The 27592-nt window shown below is 38.7% G+C and overlaps 1 protein-coding gene across 2 annotated transcripts in view; it reads right to left on the bottom strand.

Moving 5' to 3' along the window:
• The window catches only part of SLC9A9 (solute carrier family 9 member A9), a 659022-nt gene that overhangs the window by 115536 nt on the left and 515894 nt on the right, over positions 1 to 27592 (bottom strand). For both annotated transcript variants that reach the window (XM_077756733.1, XM_077756732.1), the window contains one exon: positions 1589 to 1637. In XM_077756733.1, coding sequence (XP_077612859.1) covers positions 1589 to 1637 — 49 coding nt within the window. The remainder of the gene's footprint in view (positions 1 to 1588; positions 1638 to 27592) is intronic.

Genomic DNA, 27592 nt, shown 5'->3' on the forward strand with positions numbered 1-27592 from the left:
CCTAGATGCACTATCTCATTTCTCTAACAACAACAACAACAAATATTTTCTACTGGTTTAAGTATCTTCAGGTAGGAGTTAATTACTGAATTAACAATGGTGTGAATGAGCTAAAATAAAACGTTTAATTTGTAAAAGGAAGGACAAATTGTCCAGGTAATCTTCCTAATAATTATATGCGATTTCAAAATATCAGGCAGCTAGAGAAAGATGAATTTGCTTTGATGAATTTTCTTATTCTCTTTTCTTTTAAAGAAAAAGAAGAGAAAGATAGAATTTAGATAAAAGTTTTGCTTAAAGGTAGGAGAATGGATTAGTTGACCTATATGAGATGAAAAATGCTTTTCAAAAATCAGCCACCAAGGCCCCTTACTAACTACTCATTACAGCCCACCAATGTAAGGAGACGGGCTTTGATCTCCCTTCTCAGGTCACCAGGCTGGCCCCAATCCCGGTGTGCTGGCACCCCTGCTGTGCTCACTCCTGCAGTTAGGTGTGTTTCCTGGGCTATGGAGTCTGAGAAAACAGCACCAGCCTGGGCTTGAAACACATGTTACAAAAAAAATAAAAATAAAAATAAAAAAAAATCAAAGTACAATAAGCCAGGATCATAACCAACTTAGTTTTCCAGCCCTTTTTATAGAGCACGGGATCATTCCATCTTTATGTCTATGTAAACCAGGAAAGTAGCAACATTTTGCCCAGCAGCACTAACCAGCTGTGCTTCATTGATGGCATTATAGAAAAGAAAAAAAATCACAAAATGAAAGAGAGATGGATCCTCTTTAAGTCCAGGTGTGATCATAACACGAGTCATTAAGCAACATCACTTATTTATATTATTCTATTGTCTATCTGCTCGCTTACAATTTCAACAAAAGGTGTAACATGCCTACACAATTGTCTTAAGTGCCAAATTAGAAATGGCTAATGCAAAATCGCCAATGGCAGTCTCTACTGGGATGTCAGGTCCCAGTTCAGAGTTGGCAGAATACACTTCCTGTACTCGAAGGAACAGTACATTGTTTTGAACAAATTTCCCTAAGGATTTTCAGGTCTCTACATATAATGGTTGCACGGCAAAATTAGAAATGGATCACCTAGACAGTTTTACTGTGCTTTTGCAAATTTTCAATGTTTCAATATTTCTATACACCTAGATCTGATTAATGAGAAGCTATGCAGGAGAAACAGGTCCATTTGTTGTGTGCCCAACATGTACGAGACATGCACTGAATAAATTTCACTGAAATTACCTAACTAGCAAGTCCCTGGGCAGGGGCTTTGAACTCCAGGCTACCTCATTCCAAGAGTCATGCTCTTGCTTCTACACTGTACAGTTTCCAGCTTCTTGTTGCCATAGAGAGGGTGCAAGAGCATGCTAGTTCTATGCATTCTAAAGTTCTATAACGAAGGTTATCGATACCTTGTATTCCCAAGTATTTTATAGTCACCAGATGTGTTTTATCAGTGGAGGCAGCCCCTTTTAGGTTGAGCCCCTTGGCCACATGCCAGACAAGCATGGAATATTCCATGGAACAGAGTATTTCATATCTCTATACTCTATGAATTGGCTTCTTTGACTTGCCTGGTGTGAGGTGGGCTCCTTCAGATCTTCATCCAGATCCACACCAACTCTGTTAAAAAATCAGAAAACTGGTAAGGGTCTTACTGCAGATGAGACAAGACAGTTTTGTGTGGCAGATCACCTGAACCAAATGTGATACAGATCAGAGGAAAGGTTTGGCAGAAAACCATCCTACCTCTCCCTGGATCAAAAGAACCTCAAATGGATTCATGTCAAAAGGAGAACTTGTACAGCTGGGTCTCAGCACAGCTAGTGAGATTGAGCACCAACAGCTGTTCTTCACTGCTGTCTCTTGCTAACAGTAGGAGCCTGAGAATGTCCATAGCACTGAAAATAGAGATCCTGGAGGAAAGGCCGCCTGCTATCCCTGCAGGTCTCACTGACCAAACTGCTCTGGGAATGTGGGGGCTGGGCTGCAGCAGGCTCCTGGAGACAGAAAAGAACAGGCCTTTCTCCAGATGCTCACCAAGGTTGCCAGTAGAGAGCATCCAGGATTGTGGGGCCTGAGGCTTAAACAATTTGGGGTGGGGGGCCGCTCTTTAACAGAGTCTTTAATACAGGGCACCTGGGTGGCTCAGTCGGTTGAGCATCCAAATTTGTCTCAGGTCATGATCTCACGGTTTGTGGATTTGAGCCCCACAATGGGCTCTGTGCTGACAGCTCAGAGCCTGGAGACTGCTTTGGATTCTGTCTCCCTCTCTCTTTCTGCCCCTCCCCTGCTCATGTTCTGTCTCTCTCTCAAAATAGATAAACATTAAAAAAATTTAAAAAAAGAAAATTAATACGAAAATGTGACTATAAAATTAGGTATGGAAATGACTTGAGAAAGAAAAAATAAATTACAAAACATTTCATGATTTAAAAATCTGGCAAATGGAACAGACATTTCAAAATCCATAAAATAATTAATATTCAAATTAGTTAACTAACACACTTTTAAAATGACTTTTTCCTCTGTAAGTTTTGCCTGTATACTTTGATACTTTCCTTATATGGCAATGATTTTGTATGAGAGAGAATAGTCTTTTCTCTAGCAAGACTGATCAAAATTATTGATAATTGGTAGGCACTGCTTACAGACATGCTAGCTGTGTGCAGTGCTGCTACACAATAATGCCCTGAAAACATAGGATTTCTGATAAATTTCCTTTCTTGCAATTCCCATAAACAAAGCACAGTGTGCTTATCCGTGTATATACGGCATCACCAAATACATTCCTGATTTCTGTTTTGATGGGACACCAATGAGAACAGAATCCTCCCCTTGGAATTTTACACATCTCATGATTGGAAGAATTTTCCACAGACTAGCTTCAGGCTCTATGCATTTTAAGCCTTGTTTTTCTGCAACTACCGACAGACTTCTGAAGCCTGGCGCCGTAGGACTTATTCATCTTTGATTCAGTCTTGTGGCACTATTCTTGTAAGCCATTCCTGCACCGGGATGGCCAGCCATGACTTGCCCATGAACGGAAGTGACTACGCCACACAAACATATCCTACTAAATATAAATTAAATGCATTTCCAATTCAGCTTCTCCTTAGTCGGATCCCCTGAATGCCCACTACAGGGCCAGTTGACCAGAGGAGAAGTATGCCTGAGGGGAAGCAGTAGTGGAAAGAGTCATCAATCCCCACAGTGGTTAACATATATTCCTGTTGCAAACCTTTTGCAAAATCATAGGACCATGGGAACACAATGCTGGGTTTCTTCCTAGGGCCTCGGAAGGGTCCTGGAGCTTGAACTTCCTCTGCTCTAGAGTTGGCCACTGCCGGTCTGGGGGGTAGGCTGGGAGGACTAGGGGAGGACTAGAAGGAGCAGCTCAGGGCTTCAGTCGTCTGGCTCAAGCTCCACCAGCAACTGTCCTGTGAAGGCCTCAATTCCTAGAGCTTTGGGATCTTCCTTCAACTCTTGCCCCTACAAACACTTCTTTAGCCCCCTTGACATTCTGTTCTCTGGGTGGAGGAGGGGAAAGCAAGGTGAGGAGCCACCAGCTGGCAGATGTGCTGTCATGTGAAAGGAAGGCAGTGCAGAGACATCTTGTTTAAAATCTTTCAGATGCCTCAAAAATCACTGGCTTCTGGGCATGAGTGGCCTCTTCTTTCTAACCCAGGGGAGAAAATGGGTGGCTATTTATTGTATGTGGGAACTGAGAAAAGCCTCTAGTAGGGACTAACCTTTGATTTTCTTAGAGTAGAAAGATCTATTTTATCTATTTGAAGTCAGAGGGAGAGAAGGAACGAGAAAGGAAGGAGGGAGGGAAAGAGGTCAGGGTGGAGAGAGAAGGAGGGATGAGGAAGAGAGACTGAGAGGGAGAGTCACCCTGTGGCCTGCTGGATAAGGCTTTGGCTTCCCAAAGAGAGAAGGGAGGGAGAAGGCAGTGCACAGAGAGGGAGGTCAGGGAGGAGAGGAACAGGAGAAGAAGCAAGGAGGGTGAAAGGCTAGGAGAGGTGAGAGACAGGGAGGAAATGAGGAAGGAGTAGGGGAGAAAGAGTGGAGGGCGAGTTAAGGCCCTATCTTCCAAGGTAGGTCCAGGCAGTGACGCTGTGGTACAGATGGCCTGGGTCCAAACTGTGTCAACAGTGAGGCACAGGTGTGGAGACACCTGACCCCCTGCCTTATCAGCCTGGGCCACCTTCAAGGCACTGATGACCCTGAGCTCTGTGGCTGATCCTGGGGGCCCCTAGGAGGCTTTACTTATGGGTGAGCCTGGGTCTCCCTTCTCCCTGTCTCCCTCCTCAATGGGCTACCGGCACCTATCTGGGCTATGAATTGAACTGAGGGTCCGAAAGTCCCTACTGCTGCATTCTATTTAGGGCTTATTTTTCCTCCTGTCTAGAAAACTCTAGAGGACAGAAATCAAATTTCACCAGAAACCCAATAAGGTTTCTTGTTTGAGGCAGTACTGAGGTTTTCCATGAAAACTTAAGTTTTCCTTTCTAGCAGCAATCAAAGCAGACGTTTCTAGTTTCAATTATTCCAGCAGCCAGATGGAGCCGAGGAATGATGGCTGCGGATTAAGTTCTTCAGTTTTATGTGGGACTCAGTGAGGAGCATCTCAGAGGCCTGAGAAATGCTGTTTTACTAGCAAGAATAACGCTTCCTCCCTCCTCCCATTTCATGGAAGGCCAAGGTCTGCTCCTGGGGCAAGGCCTGCAGTCTTTCTTGGCCTTGAGCAGACTAAACATCTCCAATGGCTTGAGGAAAGGGAACTTCTGTATAAGTTCCTCCTTTCCTCCTAGGGCAGCTGTGGTGAACAAAACAGATGTGGCTCCTGTCCTCAGAGAGCATGCAGTTTGGCAGGTTTAATTAGAAATATCTAAAAATTTTACGTGCTATGTAGGAAAGTCACGTAAGAACATCATCTTCTTTGTCTTGTGAGTTTAGCTCCTTTTGATAAAAGCCTTGCTAAAATACATTACGTAGCTCCCTGCCTCCTTAAACAGAGTGACGGGGATACTTGGATCTTTCCTGGAGATCTCTGCACTACCACCACCGGCCCCATAACGTGTAATACTCGCTGTGTTATAATGATTTCCAAGTGCTATACGAACCTCTTTATGCCTACATTAAATGGTCCCTGGCTACTATTCTTGCTCTTTTAAAAATTCTTATATCTGCCAGTTAGAATGCCTATATTTCCTGCCTGCAACAATATGTTAGCAGATGGGTCTCTGTGCTCCCTTCTACCTTTTAATTTAGTACAGGACTGATTGCCTGATAGTCAAATTTAATACATTTTTTCAAGTTTATAATACACAGACATACACACATACATAACAAAACAATAAAACTGAAACTTATAGAAGTGCTTACAGTAAAACACAGTTGTTCTCTGACCCACTCTCTGCCCTATTTCCCAGACCAACTCCCCATTGCCTCTGTGGTCAATTTTCTGCCTCTTCTTTATTGTGATATATAGACTGGTATCAGCATGCATGGCACATTCACATAGCATCCCTGGGGTTATGCAAACATGCCAGCTGCATCTGTATCCTAGTCTCTTGTTCAAGAAAGCAAGTCAGGGGTGCCTGAGTGGCTCAGTCAGTTGAGCGACCGACTTCGGCTCAGGTCATGATCTCATGGTTTATGAGTTCAGGCCCTGTGCTGGACTCTGTGCTGACGGCTCAGAGCCCGGAGCCTGCTTCGGATTCTGTGTGTCCCTCTCTCTCTACCCCCTCCCCCACTAGCACGTTGTCTCTGTCTCTCTCAAAAATAAATAAACATTAAAAAAAAAAGCAAGTCAGAGTGTGAAAGTGACATTCTGTTAGGGTTAACCTTTAATTCACTCTCTTTTAGGTATAAAAGATCATTTACACACTATGGGTTTTGAGGGACTAATAGAAAGAAGAAAACATGTCACACAGCTTGTGGTGCTATGTGTGTTTATAGCAGCTTCCCAGGTGAGAGATCACAGGTGTATGAGACATATCTTTCCTGTGACATTAAGCTCCCCTTTCTTTTCATCTGATCTGGACACAGTGCACCAGGGTTGGTAACTAGACCTGTCCTTATCCCTGAGCCCCATTACCCAATATGGTCCTAGAGCTGTGGCCCCATCCAGATCTGCCAGTGCCTCTCCCATCGATTGAAACCCCTCCCTCCAAATTTCAGCACGGCAACCACTGGGTATCTGTCATGCACTACCTCCTTTCCTGGACTTTCCACTACAGTCCCTAATCTTCTGATTACCACCATGAACTATCCATCTTGTTGCCTTACCTTGTTTCAGATTCCCCATCATTTACTGCTTTCATTGACTTGGACTATAAGTAGCTTTGAACCTCCAACTCTGTTCTCTGCTCCCAGATTGAACCCTTTCTATGACACTTGAGATCACCTGGCTCTGGCTATTGAAACATGGCTCACCTTGTGTTCACCTGCCTGCTTATACCTGCCAGTGCTCTTCACGATATATCAGCCCTAGCTGGAATCCCAGGACGCACAACTACCCTGTGGTTGCTGAGGTGTCACTGAAGCCTAGCTATTAAGAGCCTCTTACTGCCATGTGACCTACATCACTCACTGTGCTCTGGTTTCCTCATTACAATGGGGATAATAACCAAACATCCTCCCCAGAGTTCTGGTAAGGATTAAATGAGAAAATACTTATAAAAGTGGTTATCTTAGAACCTGGTACATAGTAAGCTCTCAAGAAATGTTAGCAGCTATTGTCCCTGTTATTATTTTTATTATTATCAGTACTTAAAAAAATCACTGAGGCCAATGCTCATTGCCATGTTCACTACTCACTAATTTCAAGATCAAACCTCTTAGTCTCCAGCTCTGCAAAGGACAACCCTTGAATATACTAGAGTAATACCTACAGTTGAGCCACAGGGAGAAGCCACACACATCAGAGATTTCAGAAGAAAATATCATTTTTGTTTAAGAGGGCCAAAACTTTCCAGATTGGAATTTGTTTCAAATTTACTGGTAGTGTATTGGAGTAAGAGGGCAATGAAGAAAGAAAGTTGTCTGAAGAGCAAGGGGAAGAGAGAGTATGGGTAGAGCCGAGGAAAAGAGAACAGAGAGAAGAAAGGTGGAAAGGAAGCATACTCTGATTATAAAGACTGAGTGCAGGTAGTGGATATCTAACTGTAGAGGTGCATATGCAACTTTAGAAAAGGGAAGCCAAGGGTGGATGATGAACCTCCACACAGCCCCCAAAACAGTTATGAAAATACAGTATTAAAAATGAAAAACTAATAAGAGATTAAAAAGCCACCAAAAAGACTGGTTAAAATTTTATACAATGTTTTGCATTCTTGATGTACCTTTTAATTTTAAGCAAGTCAAATGCTGCCTCTATGGTATTCAAATGAAAATGAAAGTGAGCTTTGCACATATTCCCAGCTGTGCTCTCAAACATCTCACTCCGGGTTCCTCATTTACAATGAGCATCCAGCTCCATTTTCAGAGCAAAACACATCTCTGTGCTACCATAATGTACCTCCCCTCCTATCATGCCTCCATTCTTTGGCGAGTTTTATTAGACATATTGAAATCTCAGGATGCTCCCATATCCAATCATGGTCCAAAAGAATGCTCCAAAGTTGGGTTTTTCTTTGAGGGAAAGTAAGGTGAGTAATAACAAAAGACTCACTTTTCCCATTAAAGTCAACAAAATCCATTCTGATCCTTATCACTTAGCACCTCCAGAAAGGCAATGAAATATTACTAGGGCTTAGTCTTATTGTGTGAATCCCAATAGTCCTCGGCACAATTTTGGTTCTTTTGAATTTCCTACTGACAGGGGCTGGGTGGTGGGGGAGGAGATACCATTTTCTCTAAGAATTGTGTTTGATGACTAAGTGTAAAAAATGACCTTTCAGTAAGGGAAGAGTGACTGGGACAATGGAGGAGTCTGTAAAACACCCCCAGAGGTTTGGGGACTATTGTGTAGCTAGAAGAACATCACACAGGGGCCATATCACTTGAGTAAATATTAGTGGAGCTTGTGTCTGATCCAAATTAATCTAATTAATCACTCATACATTTTAAATTTCTATTGGGAAAATAAGAAAATAAACTAAAGTAAGTGAGAAAACTCACCTCGGTTCATTTTGCTATTTCAATGTGGCACATACTTAAGAGTTGGGAGTGTGAAGCCAGGCTATTGAAGTTCAAATCTTGTTGCTATCATTTACTAGATTTATAACGTAGGGACAAATAACTTAACCTCTCTAAACTTCAGTTTTCTTGGTTATGAATGGGGATAAGTATATATCTACATTATGAACTAATATAAAGATTAAATGAGTTAATACATATAAAGTGTGTAAAATATTGGCTGCTACCTACAAAGCTCTCATGAAACATCAGCTGATGTTCTTACTGTTCTTGTTGTTATTTATAGGAAAAGATTGATGTGTCCTACATTGAATGATAAATATAATATAGATTAGGGCCAAGAATAGATATTCTATAAATGACATATGCTAGGATATAAAGGTCAAGGACAGGATTCCTGTCATCGGTGGCCCAAGATCTAATAGGGAGACAGACATTGCAAACAAAGAGCTATGGTATAGTGAGATATATATTATACATGGAGTTCTTTGAACACACAACAAATAGCCTAACCAAGACGAGCTATAGAGAGGTTGGGTACATTTCACAAAGCAGTAGGGTATTGAAAAGTGAATGTTGTATAAGTGCCTGAAATTAAGCTTTTTGATTGTAGTGTAAGTGCCTCACATCAAGCTTTTGTTTGCTGAGGCATCCATTTCAAAATACATCCATCTTTGCCAAAGAAATCAAACTTTCACTTTTTGCTGACGACATGATACTCTACATAGAAAACTTGACAGACTCCACCAAAAGCCTACTAGAACTGATGCATGAATTCAGCAAAGTCGCAGGGTACAAAATCAATGTACAGAAATCGGTTGCATTTTTATACACCAATAATGAAGCAACAGAAAGAGAAATCAAGAAACTGATCCCATTCACAATTGCACAAAAAAACCATAAAATACCTAGGAATAAACCTAACCAAGGATACAAGAGATCTGTATGATGAAAACTATAGAAAACTTATGAAGGAAATTGAAGAAGACACAAAGAAATGGAATAACATTCTATGCTCATGGATCGGAAAAATAATGTTAAAATGTCATTTCTACCCAAAGCAATCTACACATTCAATGCAATCCCAATTAAAATTGCACCAGCATTCTTCTCAAAACTAGAACAAACTATCCTAAAATTTGTATGGAACCACAAAATACCCCGAATAGCCAAAGTAATATTGAAGAAGAAAACCAAAACGGGAGGCATCGCCATCCCAGACTTTAACCTGTACTACAAAGTTGTCATCATCAAGACAGTATGGTATTGGCACAAAAACAGACACATAGACCAATGGAATAGAATCGAGAACTCGGAATTGGACCCACAAATGTATGGCCAATTAATCTTTGACAAAGCAGGAAAGAGTATCCAATGGAAAAAAGACAGCCTTTTTAACAGATGGTGTTGGGAGAACTGGACAGCAACATGCAGAAGAATGAAACTNGGGAAATAATGAGCGAGGGGGAGAGAGGCAAACCATGAGAGACTCTTGAATGTTGAGAACGAACTGAGGACTGATGGGTGTGGGGGAGGAGAAGGGGAGTAATGGACATGGAGGAGGGCACTTGTGGGGATGAGCACTGGGTGTCATATGGAAACCAACTTGACAGTAAACTATTTAAAAAAAAGAGGATGTGGTTTATCTATACCATGGAATACTACATGGCAATGAGAAAGAATGAAATCTGGCCATTTGTAGCAACATGGATGGAACTTGAGGGTGTTATGCTGAGTGAAATAAGTCAGGCAGAGAAGGACAGATACCAAATGTTGGCATGTATAAGTGGATTAGGAGGAGCTTAACGGACGACCATGGAGGAGAAGAAGGGAAAAAATAGTTGGGGAGAGAGAAGGAGGCAAACCATGAGAGACTTTTGAATGCTGAGAATAAACTGAGGGCAGATGGAGGTGGGGGAGAGGGGAAGGGGTGTAATGGGCATGGAGGAGGGCACTTTTTGGGGCGAGCACTGGGTGTTATATGGAAACCAATGTGACAATAAACTATTTAAGAAAAAAGAAAAAACAAAACAAAATACATGCATCTCGAATAAACATACTGCCAGCTGTACGATACAGCTATTAGCTAAACAGACAGGGATTTTGGCTGTCCCACTCATAATATTCCTCTTTCAGAAAAGCTCTGGGTGACCTAGATGACTGACCACTTGAATGATCCCACCTCTGATTTCCCATGCCCTAATTCCTGCTTTTAGGCTTTACATTAGCCACTAAGTGAAGCCACTAGAGTGAACAAGTGAAAACCTAGATACCTCACCCTTGGACCCTAATAAAGGCAGAGCTCTAGGTCCATGCTCTTTCTCTCTGTCTACCCAGAACCTTGCTGCATGGCCTCAAGCATGCCAAGTATACTGTCCAGGAATGTTGATAATAAATCTTATTCCTTAAAGTTCCCTGATGGTTTTTGCTGAAGTGTAGGCATCTTGCAATCATGATGAAAACCACAAGGACTGGTCCAACCACAACATTGGCCTTGGTGGAAAAAATGTCTGTGGGATCACTCTGTGAGTAATACAGCCAGGTGTGTGTCTCAGTCATTCCTAGCCCATAGCATCACTATCAACAGGTGTGGATCAACAACACAGAGGGTAAGTTTAACAGTAAGTGAAAAGGAGTTTGGGAGAGGGCACTCCAGGCTGAGGGCACAGCACGGACAAAGGCATAGAAGTTTAAAAATACCAAGTAGGTAAATACTTGGTATTTAGACATGGCAAATAGCACGGGATGGCTAGATTACAAGCATTATGTGTGATGAGGTGGGCAGAGTTATTTTGGGTGAGATTAGAAAGTAATTTCAGGACAAATTATAAAGGGCCTTGAATACTATGCTTAGGAAAGTGGTTTGTTTTTGTTGTTGTTTTTCATTTTTGTTTTGTTTTTGTTTCCTATAGGCAGTAGGGGTTGAAATAGTAAGATTAATGTTCTAGAAAAATCACCGGTGGCAAAATTGTGAAATTAAGAAACTGGAGACATTAAGGTCATTTAGTAGTAGACTACTGAAAGAGTCCATCCAAGGGTCCATTAGAGGCCAAAGGGAGAGAGTGGTGGTAGCACATGGCAAAAAGTGTAGTGAAGGAGAGGAAAGTATTGAAATGTTTCTGAGTTTCCCCTCAGGACACCAGAACTGTTCACCCCTGCCATTAACCATGTTATATTTCCCTGAGATACATCCTGTTAGAAAGTTGAAACAACTCAGAGTCAGTAGGGCCTGAGCAGATCTACTGCAAGTGAAGCAAAGTTAGCACTATACATTCATATCAGCTTAAAAGAAAAAAAAAAAGCCCCTCCCCTTTAATAGTTTTAGTTGTTTGCTGTCTGAAGTGAAGGTTGAGACCAAACAGTAAAGCCCAAGGAATAAAGAAGGTATAATGGGTGTTTCAAGGTCAGGATCAGTGGACTAAGAATGTTAATGGAAGCTGGAGAAGGGTGTGTCACATTCGGTATTTGAAGACAGTTTGGGCATCTTATTTATAGAGACACGGGTAGGAAAGAGGCTCAGGAGAATAATTTATCATAACCTTGGAAAGAAGTGAACACTTTCTGAATGAAGTTTGTGGCAATAGACGTAGAAAATTTCAATGTGGATTAATATGAACTACATGGGCCAGTCTCACATGGGAGATGCCAAAATGTAGTCAATGTGGGCTCAGTATCAGGAAAAATAACAGCCCTTCATTTCTTGTTTGCTTTCAGACAAAGGATGAGGAATTATATCAGAGGTGTGATAGCAAGTTTCTTGGTCAAAGACTGGGTAGATGATTTTATACTTCTATCAGAAGACTGGCTTTAGAACACAAAGGTTAATGTGTACTGGGAGGCAACTGTGATTTTAAATTTGGGAAGTGACAAGATGATATATCTGCCAGTGAAGTGAAGGAAGAAAAGGAAGTTCCACAGTTTGGGGACATGAAGCATGTGATATGACTGTGAACTCCCATAGAAGAGTAAGATACAAGTGTGCAGAGGCTACTGAGAGCAGAGCTGCCCCTCTGGGTGTCCACCAGTGCATGGACACACTGTCATCTGTTGGTTCCTTGTATGCTCTCCTAGGTCGCACTTTCTCACACCTGGGACATGGCTGATTACCAAACTGAAACTGGCTAGATCAAGGGTTCATGTGACATTGCTATCCTGGTGTTAGAGGCTGCCCACGTGACTTTTATTTCTCCTAGAGATTATGGAAGGTCTCTAACAGGCTGACCAGAGTAAAGAAGAGTCTGGCCTGTCTAACTTTTTGCTGACACCGTTTACTGAAAATACTAGGTAACAGCTAACTTGAGACATAGCATAATCACCACGAGTTAGACACCCTGACTAGCTAATTCCACCATTTACTTCTGTGACTGTAGCCAAGAAGCTATGCCTGTTTCCTTTTCCATAAAATTGAATATGAATAGTAACTATTCCAGGGGTGATGGTGAAAAAATGCACTCAAGGGCCTCAGCACAGGACTATACCTAGAAAGTAGTCAGGAGTGGTAGCTGCTATTCCCGTTGAGGTAACTGTTGATGTTGTTACTGCTACTTGGGCCTTCTGGGTGAAGATTTAACTGAATATCTTCAGCATAAGAGTTATGTTTTACCCTTCCTCACCTGATCTTAAAGTAGGCTTTCTTTCTAATTCTAGTTCCAGTGAATGCTTATTTACAGTGTAAAGACAGATTAGAGTAGGTGTGCTCTGGATGTGTAGATGAGCCATGGAGCCAGTGTTTATAATGTCTGACAATTTAGAAATACGTTTGGGAACATCTAAGTATGCTGAAAAAGTTATGTTCTTGGAAAAATAAATACCAATAAACAAGTACATGCCACAGACACAAATGCAGATCTACATCCTGTTCTTTAAGTTTGGCAAGACTTTCCCTGAGGTTGGAGTACTTAGTTCTGTCAAAATGTAAGCTAATTTCAGGCTACAGATAACAGTCAATCATAAACTGGATTGAGACTGAATACTCAGACTAATTTCTTTTGACCTAAGCCACAAGCACACTGACATCCTTCCGTGGGAAGATAGATGCAATAGCTTATCAAATCATCTGGACATTCTTCCCTAAGGCTTTACTCAGGATGCCCTGCTTGGGCAATTAGGGATTTATCAGAGCCAAGTGCGCATTCCCCAGAAAAGCTATCCTCTCAAATGGATTTAGCTTGTTTAAATTCTCATGTGTTAACCAGGTGGAGCATCTTCTCAATGTCAAACTGAAGATGTATGGGGAAAACAAGACATTTTATTACTGAATATGAGGTTGTTATAGGGGTCTGCTATCTATGTCAGTGTGAAACTAAAAGTAGCTGAAAATAAATCTCAGACTGTCAAGCGTCTGAGTGAGAAGCAGAAAACTTAAAACCTAGAAACTAGTGCCGTTTTAGAGTCATGGGGGTTCGGAGCTGACGGCAAGAAATAATTCTTGAGACATCTTTTGGTGCAAAAAAAGGTGATTTTATTAAAGCACAGGATGGGACCTGTGGGCAAGAACTGCCCTGGGACTGTGAAAAGAGACTGATTATACACTTGTGAGTTGGGGGAGGTAAAGTCAAAGGGAAGTTTTGAAAGGGACTTTCATATGCTAAAGAGGACTCACTATGATACAGGAGGCCTAGCTATTGTCAAGCAAAGGTTGTTTTTCTCTCTACCAAAGCCTTAACATGAAGACAGTAGGGAGTTCCTGGAGAAATGTTATACTCTGCCAGCCTCAAGTATTTGTCAGTGGGCTGCAGGTTGTAAGGAAATTTAATTTTATCTGCCACTTCCTTGTGCCTTTGTTTCTCACATCAGAAACTGTTTTGTGGCTACTTCACAGTCAAACAGGCTCGTATGACACTATCAGAAGTGCATCTCCTTCTCTCACTCAACACTATCCCAAGCTATTAAGAACTCCGGGTGTAACTGTGGCCTGATCCCAGCTCTCCATTAAAGAGCATTCTTGGTGTGCAATGTTGATCTGAAGTGCCTTCTTAGGGCAAGTCTTTACATTGCTGTTTTTTGATGTGTTCTTGCTTCAGTGGGAAGGGGCCTAGATGGGAATGTATTCTCTGGTTGCAAGGAACATATTCTTTCCATGAGACAACATCTACAAAAAACAAGAATGAACTTTGACAATGAAAGTAAATATATAGAACATACATATAGGGAAACACAGAATGCTTTATGCACTCATTCAGGAGCAAAGGTGACTCAGCCAAATGAGTGATGACTCGGAGAAATTTAGGTGGAATAATGCACTGAAGATAATCCTAAGAGGATAAGAAAACTTTGCAGAACTGGTGGATGTTTATCCACAGCACAAGTGATGAGAAGGTAGAATTCCAGTGGTTGGTTTTGAACTCTTCATCCCTAAATTACTTTACTTGTTAGTAGGGCAGGTAACCTACAAGTTGTTTTGAGAAGGCTACCTCCCCAAATCATGACCCTCTACAATTTCTAATGCATAAATTTCCTTAGCACTAGATAAAGCTCTTCATTCCCCATGGAAGACTAGACCTAAAAGCAAAAGCTTGGGAGATATAATATCCAGGATTTATTGCTGAGAACAGAAAGAGGTGAGAACAAAATCCCAAGGGCAAAAGGGCACCAAGAATTTGAGAGAAGGCACCATGGAGCATGGAAGTTAGAGAGGCAGAGGGTAAAAAAGTAGCTGGAGATGTAAAATTATAATAGTAGCAGCTAACATATATTGAATGCTTATGGAGTGCTATAATATGCACTAGGTAATATTCGTGTATCACCTAAAGCATATGGAGGTTGGGAAGAAGATCTGAAGTTGTCAGTGTAACACTATACATTTTAGTAATTAAAAATAAAAAAACCATATAATCAATTTCTGTAAGTTAGCCATTAAAAAGCATTTGCAACTGGGTTCTGCAATAATTTTTCACCAGTAAGTCTGTTGCTTCTGGCTATCTATCACCAACATCCTACAGATGGTAGAGAATTACTAACCATGTATACTTAAAACATGAAAAAATAGCCAAAGAAGATGGTTTTGCCAACACTAATAAATCACTAAAATAGAAATTAAAATAGCTTTTGAATGCTGACAAAAACTGAGGACTGATGGATGTGGGGGGAGGGGGGGATGGGCATGGAGGAGGACACTTTGGGGATGAGCACTGAGTGTTATGTGGAAACTAATTTGACAATAAACTATTAAAAAAAAAGAAAAAAAAAAAAAAGAAATTAAAATAACTTTGGGATAAATAATGGTTGCCCAAACCATTATTTTGGCCCACATTTGGAAATAGATTGTGATCCATAACTTCTACAAACAAATGAGATCTTATTCTCCTTTGGGGTGCTTACCACTTTGGAAGGCCATGTGATGCGACTAATAATTAGTACCCAGCTTTGTGATATACACCTATTTACTTTTTCAATAAAAACTTTTGCTTATTCCAAGAAAATTTAAGACAGAAATATTAGTCTTAATATTGCATTATCTTGCTTTTTGCTAAAAATGAATAAATACCTTATTTTTAAAGGGGAAATTGACAGGAAGAGATAATGGGTAAGCTAGGAAGCTGCTATTGCATGACTCATCAAAAAAGAAGAAAATAATTTTAGTTTCTTGCTGAGAGGTATTAAAGTACATCACCAGAAAAGTAATGTTCTTTTCTGACCAAACCAGCTGCTATTAACAATGAGGCTGAGGCAGAGGCTTGCATTCAGGATTGTGTTAAAATGAAATGAAATGTTTAAACTGTAAAATGTAAAAGAATTCATGGGTACTGCTATGCATTGAAAAATTGCACTTAGATTTCACAAGGAAAGGGTTAAAATCAGGGGTGTGAAACAAGGATAATGAAAGTGCCATTGGGAAAAAGTTGTCTTAGAGCAGATGAGAAAGAGGAAGATGAAAGGAATGGGTAAAAATCTGCTATAAAACTGGTTTTCAAATTACCATGAAGATTGCAGAAAGTGCACAGCATGGGAACAGAATTAGCATCAATTTGGCAGAAAATGAAATAATGAGAGTTAAGTGAATGCTCATGGCAAATGCAACATTCAGGCTTTTTCAGTCTATCATTCTGCAAGATCACAATGACAGCTTAAACAACTATTGCATATGAACTGATATTTTTCTTGACACCACATTCTCTAAGCCCTAAAAATATATATCAGCTAGGACGGGTGAACTCTTCCATTAATTCCTTTCTTCACTGACTTCTTTCATTCATTCATAAAATCATGGTTGAAGATATATCATGACTAATATTACCTGCTAGATATTGTGATAGGTATAAAAAACATGTTAAACCCAATACATCCTCAAAGTACTTACACTGAATTTCATCGAATCAAAGGTGCCACCAATTATAAAGCACACTATTACTTTATGTGTTTCTAAGAAGAAACATGCTGCTAATTGTATTTCTGACACCATCAAGTATAAGACACATTTTTACTTTAGATATGTTAAGATGTGGAAAAAATGTACTGTTGGAATCAATGACACACCTGCACAAAATAATTTTAAAAATCCAGTGCTCAATAACAATGCCAGCCAGACCAGTAAGCACATCAGGCTCTGGGCATTCATGTATGAGTAGTATATTAATTTGCCCCTTCCTTGAGGAAGAAGCCCAAAGAGGTATTTTTAAATCTTTAAACAAAATGTTTTTTTCTGTTTACAGATTAAAAAAGAATACATTCAGGGGGCCTGGGTGCCTCAGTCGGTTAAGCATCCGACTTTGGCTCAGGTCATGATCTCATGGTTCGTGGGTTGGAACCCCGCGTGGGGCTCTGACAGCTAGCTCAGAGCCTGGAGACTGTTTCAGATTCTGTGTCTTCCTCACTCTCTGACCCTCCCCTATTCATGTTGTCTCTCTCTCAGAAATAAGTAAAAAAACATTAAAAAAAAGTTTAAAAGAGAATACATTCCCATCTTAATTCTATGGCAAACAACTCCAAGTCTCTAGGTGAAATCAGAGTTGGGGTAGGTGACATACATGAGGCACCCTCTCTTCATGGGCTACACAAGGGCTCATTGAGCATCTGCCTGATCCAGAGAGTGTAGATTTTGAATATTAGGTACTCTGTTTCCTTACCTTCATCCTGACCTTGGGTGAAATAACCTCACAATTGTTTGGGTTGCTCCACCCCTGGATCTTCGGGAGTTGTATTACTATTTCCATTTGTTCCTCTAGATCCAGTCTCCCTCCTTCACCACTCTGTTCTGGGCTCCAAGATGCGGATAGCATTTACTGCATCTCTTGGCCTTCTAACTTTGCATTGGTTTCCTCTAAAGGAGAGCAATGGCAGGATACTGCAAGGAGGGAGGAGAACGAAGACAGGATATTTATTCCTCAGGTTACCTCCCTGCCAGGTCGCCATGGTTGTCTGTGTCCTTCTCCCAAAGCCTCAGCTCCTAATTGGCAGCCTTTTTAATATAGCTACCCTCTCTGGGTTCTGGTCAATACTCCTTCCTGTCCTTTTCAGTATACAGTGGTAACTACTCTCCACAGATTCCGACCCTGGGGTAATTGCACTAACTCTCATTGGTTTCCTGAAACAAGCCTGTGTCATTGTAAATGTTCCCTTTAAGAATTTTCTTTAAATGACGCAGTTTGAATGTACTCCTTGTTTCCTTCCCAGATATAGAAAGTTTCACATCCATAAGCATGCTGCTACAGAAAGGTCTCACTTGAACTGGAAACTTTTAAGTCTGACATTTCTTAAGAAATATAATATTGAATATAATAAATATAATATATATTATATTCAATATTGAATATAATAAATCTTTTTTTTTATGTTTCATCAATTTCTAGGAGAGAGAGACAGCGAGAGCAGGGGAGGGCCAGAGAGAGAGGGAGTCACAGACCGAAACAGGCTCCAGGCCCTGAGCTGGCAGCCAGCACAGAGCCCGACGAGGGGCCCGAACCCACGAACCGCGAGATCATGACCCAAGCGAAAGTTGGACGCCCAACCGACCAAGCCACCCAGGCACCCCTGAATATAATAAATCTTAAACAGAGTTTTGTTTCTATCCTTAAAATTACGGTGCTTTTTTTTTTTTTACTGTTTCTCTAGGGTGTCTGAGTAGTCATGCTCAATTTGATATATACTGACCCAAGACCTAGGCAAGATCAGGTTTTCACAGGGAATTTATATATAAGTTGTGGCATCTGCCAGTTGCAGATGTGAGGAGTACAGATCATACCACAAGACACTAAAGTAGGACCTAAACAGGAACACTGAAAATGTTCCAGAACAGAATCCACTTAGGATACCCAATGGTGAATGTGCTTCCTTAAATGCTCCAACTTCAACTACTGAATTCTGTGGAAATGTTAAGCACTCTTAGAAGTCTTTCTAGAATCTGAAATTGTACCCTAGTGAAGCAGTAAAGTGAAGCTCTCTAGTTCAGACTGAGCAATCTGGATCCTGCTGACCTTCCTAATGGTGAGCTTGGTGAAAATAATTCCTTCCTATCAGGCTCAGAACTACAAGTCTAAGAGACCTCGGATCATCTCATCCTACCATATTTTAAAGATGAAAATGCTAAGATCCATACAGAGCACTTGGTAGGGATTACTTTAACAAGTTTTTAAATTTAGGTTATTTCCTTTCAACTTTGTATGCGGCCTACCTGAAATAAACAAATGAATAAGCATGAAAGAGACTATGAAAACTTTTTTAAACACTTCAGTGAGAATGAACTATAAGGAGAGTAAAAGATTAAAATGTGGAAATTAGTAGAAGATACTTACGCCCAAAATGTCAGCATACAACAATACAGAATGAATTTGAAATTTGAAATACATATGGCTGTAGTGTGGTATGATGTGGTATTTCTCAAATTCTACTAACTCACATAGCACCTTTGTGATTTTTTACATATTTGAAAGCCATTTGTATCCTTATTTCTTCGATATTTTTCTTTAGCTTTTCTTTCTTCTATTCTGTCAGTTTTGCTTCATGTAATTTGGGGCTTTATTGTTATGAACATGTGTTTATAATTGTTATACATTTCTGATGCATTGACATAACATATTATCATTATAGAGGGCCTTTAGTAACGTGTATGTGTGTCATAGTCCATTTTGTCTGCTATTAGTATACTATTCTAGTTCTTTTCCAGTTACTGTTTTCATGGTATATCTTTTTCCATCTTTTGCCTTTTAGCCTATTTGTATCTTTGACTCTAGTTGTATCTTGTTTGTTTTTTTGTATTTTTAAATCTAGTCTGATCATCTTTGCCTTCTGATTAGATTGTTTAGTTCATTCACACTTAACATTTCTATTAATATAGGCAGATTTACTTCTGCCATTTTACTATTTGTTTTCTATATGTCTCATGTATTTTTTATTCTTCTGTTCACCCTTTACTACTTTCTTTCATATTAGATATTTTCTATGTTTTTTTTAAATTCCTCTAATGGCTTCTAATTTATATATTTTTTACTTATTTTCTTAGTGGTTGCTGAAGGGATTACACCATATATCTTAACTTATCAGATACTATTTCAGATTTATACTATGTTAATTCCAGTGAAATACAGAAAACTTGCTCCATTCTATTCTCTCCCCCTTCCTTTATGCTTTTAATGTAATATATCACATCTATATGTATTATAAATATAACACTATAGTGTTATAATTGTTGATTTACATCTTATATCTTTTTAAGACTAAGAAGAAACCAGAAAAATATATTTACAAAGTTTTTGTATTAATCTTCTTATACCGTTTTTGGTACTTTTCGTTTCTTCCTGTAGACTCAAGTTACTATCTCATGTCACTTCCTTGCTTTCTTACTCCTTTCTTCTTTGTATTATTACGGTCAAATTATATCTCTATATTCTATAGACCCTATAATTCAATTTTATAAATATTGCTTTAACCTGTTGTTTTAAAATTAATTACAAAAAGAAGGGAAAAGGAGTATGTAATTATGCTGTTTTTTATACTTAACGTATAATTTTCTTTGCTAGCATTTTTTTGTTTCTTCATATGGATTAAATTACAATCTAGTGTCATTCCCTTTCAGCTTAAAGAATTTCTCTAGAAAATTTTAAAGGCAGGTCTGCTAGTTATACATTCTATGTCTTTCTTTATTTTAGAGTATCTTTATGTGTTCTTCATTTTTGAAAGATAGTTTTGCTAGTTAATAGAGTCCTTGGCTAACAATCTTTTTTTGAATCACTTTAAATATGTTATCTACTATCATTTGAACTCCATTGTTTCTGATAAGAAGTTAGCTGTTAATATTATTGGAATTCTCTTCTATGTGATAAATCATTTTTTTTCCATCACTTTCAAGATTTTCTCTTTGACTTTCAACGTTTTTACTGTGATCTATTTAGATACGATTCTATTTTGGTTTTCCTACTTGGAGTTCATTGAATGTGGATGCATAGATTAATATTTTTCATATTTGGGAAAATTTCAGTCATTGTTTCTTAAACATTTTTTCCCCTTTCTTTCCTCTCCTTCTGTTGTTCTCATTATATGCATGTTGGTATCCTTAACAGCGTCTCAGAAGATCTGTTTACTTTTCCTTTTTTTTTCCTTAGTTCTTCAGATTAAATAATTTTTAATGATCTATCATCAAGTTCACTGATTCTTTCTTCTCAAATCTATAGTGGAGCCCTTCTAGTGAATTTTCCATTTTAGCTACTGCACTTTTTAACTTCAGAATTTCCACTTTTAATATAATTTTTATTTTCTTATTTATATTCCCAATTTGATGAGTCATTGTCATCATACTTTCCTTTAATTATCAAGCATGGTTTCATTTAGTTGTTTGAACATATTTATAATAGCTTCTTTGAAGTCTGTTGCCTTTATCTAGGCCACCTAAAAGTAGTTTTATTTCTTGGTTATGTTTGTGGTTGTTGTTGTTTTTCTGTACAAGGGTCACACCATTCTGTTTCTGTCCATGCTTCATAATATTTTGTCAAAACTGGACATTATAGATATATATTGTAACAATTCTGGATTCTGATTAGCCCCCTCTCCTACTCCCAGGGCAAGTTGATGTTGCCATTTTTTGGTTAGTTTAATGTTTTAGTGGCTTGCCTGGACAAATTATGTGAAGCCTATTTCCATTGTGGAAGTCCTGTTCAACTGATGTTTTACAGGTTTAATTTATCTTATATAATATTTATGAAATCATGGCTTGCTATGCTAGCTATATATTTCATATTCTTTAATCTTCAGTATACCATCAAGACTCATTGGACCTAATTTTAGTTCTTGAGTTTATTTTTTGAGCTGTATTTATAAGTATTGATATTTCATGTCTTTTAAAATTATTTCTTTTAAGCCTCTGAAATACAAAGAGAGGTCTTACACAGGCAAATAAAATACTATTTTTTTCTTATAATTACCACATAGGTCCTTTGAATTCTTTTAAAAATCTAAAATATATTGTAAAGTGATAATGATCATTTTTCCCATCTCTTGAAAAGTTTTTCTATTTTATCATCCAAAAAATTACATCATCATTACTCATTCTCAGTGATGCTAAACAATACTAAATTAATAAGAAGACAAGAAGGCTGCTGGGATGCTTAGATATAATAGTGAAATGAGTCATCATTATTTTATCATCCTTCAGTTATCTTATTATGTTACATTTGTCAAAAAGGTGTAAGACAGGAGTAATGGTGGAGGAGGAAGATCGTAAGCTCACCTTATCCTACAGATACAACTAGTTAACACCCACATTGTTGAGAGCCATTCTGAGCCCACTAGTTGAGAAAACTCCTGGTGAGGTTAAAGCAAGTTTGCACGGTCTCTTGCCAATCAGATGATGACCGATATGCACCCCCACTCAATTATTTCTGCTTGAGCACTGACCCCTAAGGTACCTTGTTGATCAATATCGAGAGTGACTTGTCCCCTTATTCCGACCCTGGTATGATGATTGCACCTTGTAAAGGAACTTATTGTGGGAACTTCTTGTTTCGATTATGAGAACAGACATCGTGTCTCCAGCAGGTCCTGTTTCCTTACATACTTTCCCTTGAGCTATGAACAGGCTAATGACTCTTACTCATAAAAGATTGACCTTTACATGTACAATGCTGTTTCTACCGTTGCATCAGTCCAAGATGTTCATACAGCTCAACATGCAAATCAACTAACCAAAAATGTCTCTCGTGCCCTAGTTATTCAAGAAATCATAAAACTAGACACAAAGGTAAATGTACTCGAAGAGGCTATTCTCTGTATTGGAAATGAGCTAAACTTTTTAAAGGTACAGTTGGCTCTCTGGTGCCATAAAGAATATAACTGGAAAATCAAGTCTTGCCCAGAGACAAAGAGCTTAGAGAGAAGGAACAGATAAGAGGAGAACATGAGTTAACACATACACCTTTGCTAACTGATGGTTTATAGCAGCCCCTTCCCTAAGGCCTACATTTCACAAACGCCTTCCCTTACCCTGGCAGCTGTGATGAGGACGGATTAGAGTATCTACAAACCTGTGACTTAATCTTACTGTTATTAAAATGTGAACCCCCTGTCATTTTCTTCGTTATTCAACCTCACTATAATTGGGGCAATTCTGCAAGAATATTTCTGTAAACCCTGTTTCTGTACATTTTCCAAAAACATCTTATCACAGAGAACTATCCATTGTAAAAATTCCATTTTCTGATGCTGTGTTAACATTTGACCTATAAATAAAGACACCAAAACCGACAGGACAGAGATGCCTGCCTGGTGATCAGAAAGGATCTCGGGGCTCTCTCACTCTCTCTCTCGCCGACCCCGTCCATCCTTCAGGGACCCCTGGACCTGCTGGAGCCGGCCTTCAGCACCACATTAGTGTAAGTAACCCAGAAAATGACCTGAAGTTTGGCAGAACACTCTCCACAGCGAGTAGTGACAACAGGTTGGACCCTTCCCCAGAGAATCAGCCTGGGTTTGAGCCACAGAGGTCTCTGAAGTGTGAGGTTTTGAAACATGGCCATGTCTGAAATAAAACTTTGTAGAGAGGTGCCACCGGCAGGTGGACAGCTGGGAAACATACAGGGTGAAGGTGAGGAGCTGACTAAAGTCTTAGACACAGGAGGGGTGACTGCTTATGTGTTTGTGAGGGCATGAACTTCCTGGTCCAGAGACTAGACTGGTGACTAAAGATTAATGGTGAAGTCATTTTCACCATTAGCCCACCAACACTCATGGACCCCAGTGAGCTAACCAGTGTCACCAAGTGGAAAATGGAACCTTTACACCAAGCCTTGCCTCCCTGTACCTTCTGGGCATATCTCCACTAGGCAAGTCAGCCTGAGAATCATAGTAATAGGCCTCTTTCACAGAAGACCAGCACAAATTTCTTCCATGCAGTTAGTCTACTGATTAGAGAGCAAATTTTCAGGGGTAGGGGAAACTCGACCTAGCTTCATTTACTTATTTGTTTTTTGTTTTTTCTTCTGATTTTGGTTTTGTTGTTTTTTCTTCTGGAATACAGAAATAGCAAATTTTTTATTTCATTATTTAAAAAAAATTTTTAATTTAAACAAAGTTTTTTTCTGTCAAGTTTCTCCTTGAAGACCAAAACACCCCTAGGACCTAGTTTCCTTTATTTAATTTTTTAAATTCAAAAATTTTTAATTTAGAGACAGAAAGAACAGGAAGAAATATAGTCAGGGATTTAATCAATACTGATATAAGTAAGATGTCTGAACTAGAATTTAAAAGAACAATTATAAGGATTCTAGCTGGGCTTGAAAAAAGCATAGAAGACACTAGAGAAACCCTTACTGTAGAGATAAGAGGACTAAAATCTAGTCAGGCCAAAATTAACAATGGATGAAGCAGAGGGATGAATTAATGACATAGAAGATAAAATTCTGGACAATAATGAAGCTGAAAAGAAGAGGGAAAACAAAAATAAATGGATCACAAAGGTAGACTTAGGGAACTCAGAAACTTATTAAAATAGAATAACATTCATATCATAGGAGTCCTAAAAGATGAAGAGAGAGAAAAAAGGGCAGAAGGATTATTTGAGCAAATTATAGTTGAAAACTTCCTTAATCTGAGGAAGGACACACATCAAAATCCAAGAAGCACAGAGAACTCCCATTTAATTCAACAAACACTGGCCATCACTAAGGTATATCATAGTCAATTTCACAAAATAATTTGACAGGCAAGGAAGGAATCCTAAAAGCAGCAAGGGAAAAAAAAAAGTACCTAACCTACAAGGGAAGACAGATCAGGTTCACAGCAGATCTGCCCACAGAAACTTGGCAAACCAGAAGGGAGGGGCAGGATATATTCAACGTGCTGAATGGAAAAAATATGCAGCCAAGAATACTCTATCCAGCAAGGTTGTCTGTCATTCAGAATAGAAGAGATAGTATCCCACACAAACAAAAACTAAAGGAGTTAGTGACCACTAAACCAGCCCTATGAAAAATATTAAGGAGAACTCTTTGAGTGGGGATGGGGTGGGGGGTGGGGTGGGGAGACCAAAAGCAACAAAGACTAGAAAGGAACAGAGAACATCACTAGAAATAACCAGCTTTACAGGTAACACAATGGCACTAAACCTTTAGCCAGACTCATCGAGAAAGAGAGAGAGAAAGAGAGAGAGAGAGAAATTAAAAAAATCAGATGAAAGAGGAGAAATAACAATCAACACCACAGAAATACAAACAATTATAAGAGAATATAGTGAAAAATTATATGCCAACAAATTGGACAACCTAGAAGAAATGGATAAATTCTTAGAAACACATAACCTCCCAAAATTGAATCAGGAAGAAACAGAAAATTTGAACAGATTGATTACCAGCAATGAAATTGAATTAGTAATCGAAAACTCCCAACAAACAAAAGTTCAGAACCAGATGGTTTCATGGGTGAATTCTACCAAACATTTAAAGAGTTAATATCTATTCTTCTCAAAATATTCCAAAAAATATAAGAGGAAGGAAAGCTTCCAGATTCATCCTATGAGGACGGCATTACCCTGATACCCAAACATGATAAAGACACTATAAAAAGAAAACTATATGCCAATATCTCTGATGAACACAGATGCAAAAATTCCCACCAAATATTAGCAAACTGAATCCAATAATGCATTAAAAAATCATTCACCACAAGCAAGTGGAATTGATTCCTGGGATGCAATAGGTGGTTCAATATTTGCAAATCAACCAACATGATATATCACATCAACAAGAGGAAGTATAAAAATCATATAATCATCTTGATAGATGTAGAAAAAGTATTTGACAAAGTGAAACATCCATTCATGATAAAGACCATCAACAAAGTACATTTAAAGGGAACATATCTCAACATAATAAAGCTATGTAACGTATGAAAAAGCCATAGCTAACATCATAGTCAATAGTGAAAAACAGAGCTTTTCCTCTAAGATCAGGATGTCTACTCTCACTACTTTTATTGAATATAATACTGGAAGTCTTAGCTACAGCAATCAGACAATAAAAAGAAATAAAAAGCATCCAAATTGGTGATGAAGAAGTAAAACAGTCACTATTTGCAGATGACATAATATTATATATGGAAAAATCTACAGCATCCACCAAAAAGCTACTAGAACTGACAAATGTATTTAGTGAGGTCACAGGATACAAAATAATGAGGCAACAGAAAAAGAAGTTAATAAAACAATTTGAAATTGCACCAAAAATAATAAAATACCTAGGAATAAACTTAACCAAGGGGGTAAAACTCTTGTAATCTAAAAACTGTAAAGCATTGTTGAAAGAAGTTTAAGATGACAGAAAGAAATGGAAAGATATTCCATGCTCATAGATTGGAAGAACAAATATTGTTAAAATACTCATAGTACCAAAAACAATCTACAGATTTAATGCAATCCCCACAAAATACCAACAGCACTTTTCCCAGAACTAGAACAAATAATACTGAAATTTGTGTGGAATCACGAAAGCAATCTTGAAAAAGAAGAACAAAACTGGAGGAGGCATCACAATCTCAGTATTCAAAGTATACTACAAAGCTATTATAATCAAAATGGTATGATATCAGCACAAAAATAGACACATAGATCAATGGAATAGAATGGAAATCCCAGAAATAAACACATGCCTATATGGTCAATTAATCTTTAACAAAGCAGCAAAGGATATGCAATGGGGAAAAGCAGCAAAAGAATGAAACTGGACTACCTTCATACACCATATGCAAAAATAAACTCAAAATGGATTAAGGACCTAAATGTGAGACCTGAAACCATAAAAATCCTAGAAGAGAGCACAGGCAGTAATTTCTCTGACATTGGATGTAGCAACCTTTTTCTAGATATGTCTTCCCAAGGCAAGGGAAATAAAAGGGAAAACAAACTATTGGGACTATATCAAAATAAAACCATCTGTACAGCAAAGGAAACGATGAAAACTAAAAGACAACAGAGGAGGGGGCAAGATGGCGGAGAAGTAAGGAGCTCCGTACTTGCACTCGCGCCCATACATCACACAGAAAAGATCTGAAGCCATTGGAAACCTTACAAAACCTGAGAGATTGGGAGACAAAGGACGCAGAATCCACTGAGAGAGCCTTCTAACGTGAGTGCGAACCGGGAAAGATAAAATCGGGCCGGGATCGGAGACTCCAGGGTGGGAGACGATCCCCCTCTACCCTCTACGGGGAGTGAGAGGGGAAAAGGAGAGAGTCCGAAACAGAAAAACCTNACTAATTTGACAATAAACTATTAAAAAAAAAAAACTAAAAGACAACATATTGAATGGGAAAAAGATACTTGGAAATGATATATCTGATGAAAAGTTAGTATCCAAAATATATAAAGAATACATACATTTTTATATATAATTTATTGTCAAGTCAGCTAACATAAAAAAAAACTGGGTAAAAAAGAATGTATACAACTCAATACCAAGTAAACAGATAATCCAATTAAAAATGGGCAGACAATATGAACAGACATTTCTGTAAAGAAGACAAACAGATAGCCACAGACATATGAAAAGATGCTCAGCATCACTAATCATTAGGGAAATGCATATCAAAACAACAATGAGATATCACCTCACACTTGTCAGAACGGCTAAAATAAAAAACATAAACAACAAGTGTTGATGAGGATGTGGAGAAAAAGGAACCCTAGTGCTCTGCTGGTGGGAAGGTAAACTGGTGCAGCCACTGTGAAAAACAGTATGGAAATTCCATAAAAATTTAAAAGTAGAATTACCATATGATCCAGTAATCTCACTACTGGGTATTTACCTAAAGAATACAGAAATGCTAATTAAAATATATAAATACTGCTATATTTGTTGCAACATTATTTACAATAGCTAAATTATGGAAACAGCTCAGGTGTTTATTGATAGATGAATGGATAAATATGTGAGACACACACACACACACACACACATACACACACACACACTGGAATATTAGTCATAGAAAGAATGAAATCTTGCCATTTGCAA

This window comes from Crocuta crocuta, unplaced genomic scaffold (assembly GCF_008692635.1).
Source record: "Crocuta crocuta isolate KB4526 unplaced genomic scaffold, BGI_CrCroc_1.0 scaffold337, whole genome shotgun sequence".
In the NCBI taxonomy this organism is placed as follows: domain Eukaryota; kingdom Metazoa; phylum Chordata; class Mammalia; order Carnivora; family Hyaenidae; genus Crocuta; species Crocuta crocuta.